Source organism: Argiope bruennichi, chromosome 6 (genome assembly GCF_947563725.1).
Source record: "Argiope bruennichi chromosome 6, qqArgBrue1.1, whole genome shotgun sequence".
NCBI classification, from domain to species: domain Eukaryota; kingdom Metazoa; phylum Arthropoda; class Arachnida; order Araneae; family Araneidae; genus Argiope; species Argiope bruennichi.
The window spans coordinates 17,338,730-17,346,361 of record NC_079156.1 but is presented as its reverse complement, the minus strand read 5'-3'; the positions used below and the strand labels follow the sequence as shown (position 1 = coordinate 17,346,361).

Genomic DNA, 7,632 nt, shown 5'->3' with positions numbered 1-7,632 from the left:
TGAAAGGGATTTATTGATTTAAAACTTTTTGTTTGAATTATGTAAATAAATCGTCAAATGTAAGTGCTTTTAAATTAATAAGGTCCAAATGCGAAAAATGGATAGTCATTTGAAATAGAATTTTATGCGTTACAGATTTATAGAGAGATAATTTAAAACTGAATGTGTCATTTCGATATTGACATAAAAACTTTACTGACTTATGAAGCTTCAAAAATAAGATTCTAACAATGATCTTGTAGTCAATCCGTTGTTAATTAATTTGTTGGGAAAACAGAAAAATATCCAATATATCTTTTCCCGACGACAATTAAAGCTCTCCTTCAGATGAAAAAAGCATTCAGAATAGTCTTAGAAAATACTGCCTGCTAATTTTTTCTCAATTTATGTATTTTTTAATTTTTTATTACCTGCTGCTACAAATGTGGTATAGTACTAAGAAAAAGAGCTGTATATTTTAAAATTTAGATAGGAAAGGAATATTAAATTAAAAATCAGAAATTTCACCCGAAACTGCTGTAGTGCGATTTGATCTAAGAATCCTTGCGATGCGAAGTGAAGATGTCAGACGCGCTAACATTTAATTTTAATTTTTCTCGAACGTAAACAAATATTTGTCTGGCGTGACATGACAATCTAGGGGCTTTTATTTGTTTAACTTATTATTCTGAATTTTTTTAAATTTAATTAGTTATTTTCTTCAAGCCACATCCTGAAAAATTAGTAATATGTTTACAAATTATATGTTTATATATATTTATAAATGATGTGAAACATTTTCTTTTTACATAACAAGGTATGATTTTTAGAAAACCATAGTACTTGACTATAAAAGATGGGTCTCTGAAGGAATATGTATCTCATTATATCAAATAAATAAAAGCAATAAATCTTACAAACATTCGAACAGTGTATGTGATAAGACTTGTTCGTAATTGAATAGTAGAATTTAGCACTATCTGCTTACACTGTTTTTTTACCCAATCTTTACTTTTTGGAAAATCTCTGTTTGCTTTATATTGTTAGAAAGTAAAATTGTCTGCTTAATTATTTAGATCATTATTATTATTTTGCTATTTGATTATCTTAATTCTTACTTAAATGAAATGCGCTTGCATACACGTTTTAGCATTATTAATTAAAATGACACTTTATGAAACATCTAAATATGATAAATGGCAGATTTCATTATTCTGAACATTCTTGGCTATGCACATTTTGAAGATCTTTTAATAAATGGTCAATTTATTTTAATGAACATCAATTTTTATTCAATATTTTAATGATTTATTTTAGCTTAAATTATATTAGTTTTTTTTTTAATTATATATATGATGGACGAAATGCTACCTGGAATGACACTAGTTATAGCCATTCAAGACAATTTTGTTCTTGATACTTTTTTCCTGTTGAAATAAGTTTTTTTTCTAGTGCAATTTATGATTTTGAAAGATTTATTTTGTATAATAACTCCTTATTTATTTTAAATGCCATTAATAGTTACCTAAATGCAGAAGAAACTTTGCATTATTTTGAAAAATTCAATTCCATATGTTGACTTTTATGAATAAATAAAAATTTCACTGATTTCTAATAGATAAATGTTTCCTTTAAATTGAAGAATATATTGGAGATAATTTGTTTTATTCTATTTCATACATTTTTGTAAATTATATAATATCTTTAAAATAGTTTGATTATCGTAATAAAATGTATGAATATTGTATAAAATAATTTGATTTTTATACTGTTTTGATTTTTAATTATTTTAAGCAATATAATGATTGCATCCATTATTTTGCCAGTAAAATTCACAATTAGAAAATAAAGCAATATAGTATTCTTTATGGGTAGTAGTTTCAATAATGAATCATCATTACTTCGCAATCTAGGAAGGAGAAATTTTTTTACAGTATATTTCATACTAGCCACTTTTAGTGATCAAAATTTTGCTGTGAATATTGTTTGTCTTTCCAAATAAAAATTTTACTCCCATCTGATGTTCATGATTCTCTCAAGCGAATATTTTTAAGCATCAAAGTTGTATTATTTTAATAGCCTTGTATTTATTTTGTTCATTATGTGTATGAACCACCTTAGTAAAATCAAGTTTTGTGACGTCATAGCGTTATTAAAAATGTTACTCTCTGGGTAACATATCCTCTACATCTTATGTTCTTTTCATTAATTTCATTTTATAATAGCCATAATTTTTTGAAAAATTAAATTTTAATTTACCACAGAAAGGTTAAAATATATCTTATATGCAAGGTGATTCTAAAATCAGAAAATAGATTTTAGAGATAGATTAGCAGAAACAAATCATTTTTACAATATAATATGTATATGCATACAAATAGCAAAGAAGCTGAAACAGGAAGTTTTTTGCTAGTGAATTAAGTAAAAAATTAATACGTTATATAAAATACAAAGAATAAGTTTAATGCAATCTAAATTTACAATATTGCATTGTTGCATAAATAACCCCCTAGCCAATTATATACGAATGACAGATATGTTAATGGCAAGCAGGATATAATATAGACAACATATTTGGAGTGCTTAAAGGAAGTGTTTAATAGATTTACTGCCTAATATTATAAAAGCAACAAATAAACTTTTTTTCACCATAGAGTTTAAAATTTACTTATTTTGTGATCAAATTAGCAAGAATTTGGTTAAAAAATATATCCGTACCAAATTAAAAAAAAAAAATATTTTATATTTATGTTGAGATTTTATCTGTAAAGCTGTTTTTTATTTACTTCTGTTTTTTTAGAAAAGATGCATTCAATAGCTTCTAAAAGATATAGTATTTCTAGAAGAGATTTATCCAAGATTTCATCAGATTCAGGAATTTCTGAAGATATTAAGTAAGATACTGCTGTTTTCTATGTTAGGAGTTCTTTTCTTCTTATCATTTATATTTCAGAATTAATACTCATTTTACTTTGTATTTTTATTTTAAATATTTCTTATACATATATATTTTAGAGTCATATAATTTCTTTTGCTTTCATGCTTGTTATGTAGTCATAAACTTTTCACTACATACTCATGTTTTACAATAAAAAATTTCAATATGAAAACAATTATAACAGAAATTATAGATAAATGGCTTATATCTGTGTATAATATGAAATTTTATTTGTCTTAAGGCCTGTTCGTGAACAGAGGTTAATCAAATAAAATAGAACATTTCTAGAATATGATTTCATTTTGACATATTAAAAAAAAATTAGGAAAATATTTGTATAATATGATGCTTTAAAACAGAGAATTAGAGATTTTTAAGTATATACTTTTTCAACAAAATATACTTTAGTTGAAATTTTAATTGAGCAAGCAGAAAAACTTATGCTATGATAAAACTCGTTGAATCAACATGACATTCAAGGATATTCAAATGATTGAGATATGTTTGTTGAAATTGATAAGTAATTTAGGATCAGTATCGAAACTGAAAATGGAGGAATTTGAATTAATATAATAAAGTCCATTTTTATAAATACACTCTTATTAGTGTACTAAAAAATAAATTTTATTTAATTTTTCACATCTTAGATTTTAATTTGTACTTCAATATTATAAATATAATAAAATAAATTCCCTCAAATTAATGCCAGTTACCTTATTCTCATATGTAATCCAAATTTAATCAATTAATTGACTAAATGATGATTAAACTTATCAAATATTGAAATAAAGTACTGTTATCAATGATACACTAGTGTACAAAATTTTATAGCTAGCACATCAGGAAGAATTGATTATAAAAATCTATCTTTGTAACTATAAAAACCCAACTTCAATGAAAATTTGTTATAATAATATAATGGCCAAACTTGGTCAAACTGTACAAAATTATATATAGCCACATATAATGAAGATAATTCAGATAAAAGTAAAGATTCGGAAAATTAAAGAGATTTTGCAAGAAGTACAACTTGGAAGATAACATCAAATTAAATTAAGAAAATGGAACTTGAGAAAAAAAATCACCTTTGTTTAGTGTTCAAAATTAAAATTTTGAACAAAATAATATTTGATGACTGTTATTACCTCATATATTTGATGAAAATTGCAGAAATAAGAAAATTGCTTTTTATAACAATGTTATAGCATTTTATTATTTATTGAAATCACATGAACTCTTTTCATGTGACACATTTTTATATATCGTGAATTTTAGGAATCCCATATAATAGTTATCTAATGGTGGTTTTGCAATGTCATTGGTTGATTTTATTATTTGTCTAATCTTCAAAAAATTTAAGTTGCTTAAATTCATATGAATACATTAAATAGGCTGTTGAAAGCAGAGAAAAAAATGCTTTCGTTTTTATTTACAATAAAATAAAATCCTAAATATAGATGGAAAATAAACTGGTTATAATAATTATGCAATTTACATTATTAAAAACACATTCAATTTTCACATCTTTTAGAAATGAAAATTGGGTTTCAATTGCCAAAATTTAAAGCACAGCATCATTAATATTTATTTACTTTGTGTTTTAATGATTTCATATATTTAGCAATACATTTTCTGTTGAAGAGATTTCACTCTTTGAAATTGAGGAAAGGGAAACTCACTCAATTTATTTTGTAGACATGTAAGAAATGGAGAAAATTCTAAAGATATTGAATCTCCATATAATTTAAAAATATAAACAAACATTTATTTATGTTTTGTCTTATTTTTTAATAAAAAATGGGATTCAAAATTAATTCATTTTAAAATTTTTAACAAACTGAAATGTTAAAATAATTATATATCTCTTAAAAAATTATACATCTCTCTCTATATACATATCTGTAAATATATATGAAATAATTTTCTTGCAAGATAAAAACAGATATGATTAACTGAAAAATCACATTTATATATATATATTTTTCTTTATAATTATGGAAATATTTCAACTTTTAAGATATTTGTTTTGTTAGATCCATGATCAAACATTGGCATTGTCTAAATAGGAAAAGCAGGGGAAAAAAAGAGCATAGAAAGTATTTTGAACTTGTATAGTTCGAAAGGGAATTCAGCTGATGCAGCACTTTGGTTTTGGTATGTGTTAGTTTCAATGTTGAACGATAAGATCCAAAATGAAAACTGCACAAATAAAAAGTTAAAGTTGCAATGGAGTACAAGTTCAGATAATAAGAAAACAATTTTTAGAGCACTAATAAATTGTAATTACTACACACACAAACACAATGGTAAAGGAAATTTATCATCCTTATAAAAGACATTATATAATTGAATTTGTTGCTGAGAATATTTTTTAATCGAATTTGTTGCTGAGAATATTTTTTGCTATTATAAAATTTACATTTTCTTATGATAGTGAAGTTTTATGACTTATTGGTATTTAAAGAATATTTTTTAATCTATTTTTTGCTGAGAATATTTTTTGTTTTTATAAAATTTACATTTCCTTATGATAGTAAAGTTTTATGACTTATTGGTATTTAGCTACAAATTAAGGTTAATATTTCACAAGTTATTTCTCAATATTCAAACCTCATTTGTTGAAACATAAGCTTCCTTTTTATAAAATTATAATTTTGTAGAGCAAAGAAAAAAGAAAATAATTTTCTTATTAATTTAAAAAATGTATTTCAAATTAATAGTTGGGGAATGTTCATTGAAATGCATCATTCTTTTCATTTAAATTCTTACCATTTGTCACTACTTTCATTCTTTTCATTAAAATACAACTTTTTGCAATGACTGGTTTGTCTGGAATATTGGCTGTATTTAATATCAATTAAATCGCTTGTACATGAAGTTCATCGTTCCTTCAGCAAATTATTTGAAAGCATCAAATTATAATAAATGCTATATTATTTCAATAGCCTTACATTTCTTCTGTTTGCATTAATATTCTTCCTGAAGTTGAGTCCTAAGTTATTACAGTAACATTAGAAACTTTTGGTAATCTATTAAGTAAGAAAATATAATTTCAAATTCCACATTTTTTTTGGGGGGGGAGGCGGTTATACAATGTCTTTTCCAGATTCCTAATCTAGATACTAAGTAGTAGATACTAAGTTTCAATAATTTCAAGAATAGATTTCATCCTTAGCTTTTAATAATAAATATTTGATGAAACAATGAAAACAAATACTTTGTAACACTGAAATCTATTCTTGAAAATTATACAAACATCCTTTTATAAATTGCCAATATTCAGGAAAACTTTTGCGTGACACCTTAATTGTTATCATTGATGAAAATTTTTTAAATTGTGTAAAAAATATTTTTCATGCAGTAATATTTTTTTTGTGTGTGTTTAATGGGAAAATGTTAAAATCATATTTAAATTTTAACTAAGTTTCTAACACAAATTTCAAAAACATTACTCCAAGGTGCACATTCTCACCTTCCATCTTTGTATTTCAATCAGTCCTGTAGTATATCAACAAACATATACACACAGAGGGACAGGCAAATATACATTCTTTTATATTATTAGTGAAGATCTTATTACTTCTTTAGTGATATAAAATTTTCTAAATTTTTTGGAGGAGGGGGATTGGAGGGAATTTATTCTCTTTTAAATCACATTGCATAGAGAGTTTAATCCACAATTTTTTGTTTTCAGAGAATCTCTTGAGAAGGCACAATGTTCTTCCAAAGTAAAACATATTGGAGCAAAAAATAATGTGGACAAGATTCTTCAACTGTCTGCTAATGTTAAGAAAAGGAACAAGAGAAAGTTGGATGATGAAGAGCCTGGAAGTAGTACTAATTTCACATCCCAAGAATATTTAGATAAAAAGCTTATTCTACAGCAACTTAGGGAAAAAGAAAAGCAGTTGAAGATTGCTATTGCTTATGGTAAAAATAAAATTTGTGTATTCTAAAGTCCAAATACTTTAAACACTTTATTACAAAATTTTTATTTGTCAGAATTGAAAGTACATATAATATATTGATTTATTGATTGATAAATTCTAAATATTGGTAGAAAAAAGCAATAACAAATTTGGGTTATTTTTTTCTACCAAATTTTTCAAATTGTTAATCATAGCATGTTAATTTAAAAAAATTACAGTTTATTGCCAAATCACTAATAGCTGTTGGATTAGATGATATTCATTCATTCTGTTACAAATTCAATTAATATGTATATAATATGAATTAATAATATATGCTTTGTTGATTTCTCATAAATATTTGACAAATGATGTCATTAATCAGTATCTTATAACTAATTTTTTATTTCAATTATGTGATTGCACATGCTTTCAATAATAACTTATTTAATGACCAATAATAATTAATATAATATGAGGGTATTTTATCTTGTATATAATTTCTATTACAATCTGTTGAATACTATCTTTTTATTTTTAACAAGTATTTTAAAGCCTGGAAACAACATAGAAATAGTTCTAATTGGTTTGTTGTACAAAATGCACTGTATTTATATACATAATGCTATCCATTGCTGTAAAAATATAACATAACGTTTTTTGTGTCAATACTTGTAGAAAGAAATAAAACAAATTCAATTTTTATTAAGATGGATGCAATCTTTATTACACCTTGCAAATAATATGTGCTTAGTTTTTTTGGGGGGGAGGGGGAGTATCTGTGTAATTTATCAGTGTACTCAATCA

At 24.4% G+C, this 7,632-nt stretch overlaps 1 protein-coding gene across 3 annotated transcripts in view; it reads left to right on the top strand.

Annotated features, from left to right (window-relative positions):
• Positions 1 to 572: 572 nt before the first annotated feature.
• Positions 573 to 7,632, top strand: part of LOC129972134 (uncharacterized) — a 33,981-nt gene continuing 26,921 nt past the window's right edge. For 2 of the 3 annotated variants that reach the window (XR_008784833.1, XM_056086143.1), the window contains exons 1-3: positions 573 to 796; positions 2,780 to 2,873; positions 6,612 to 6,847. Coding sequence is in view for 2 of the 3 variants with exons in the window: in XM_056086143.1 (XP_055942118.1) it covers positions 2,785 to 2,873; positions 6,612 to 6,847 (325 nt within the window). In the remaining variant the exon portion in view is untranslated. The remainder of the gene's footprint in view (positions 797 to 2,779; positions 2,874 to 6,611; positions 6,848 to 7,632) is intronic. The other variant, XM_056086144.1, reaches the window with a different exon arrangement.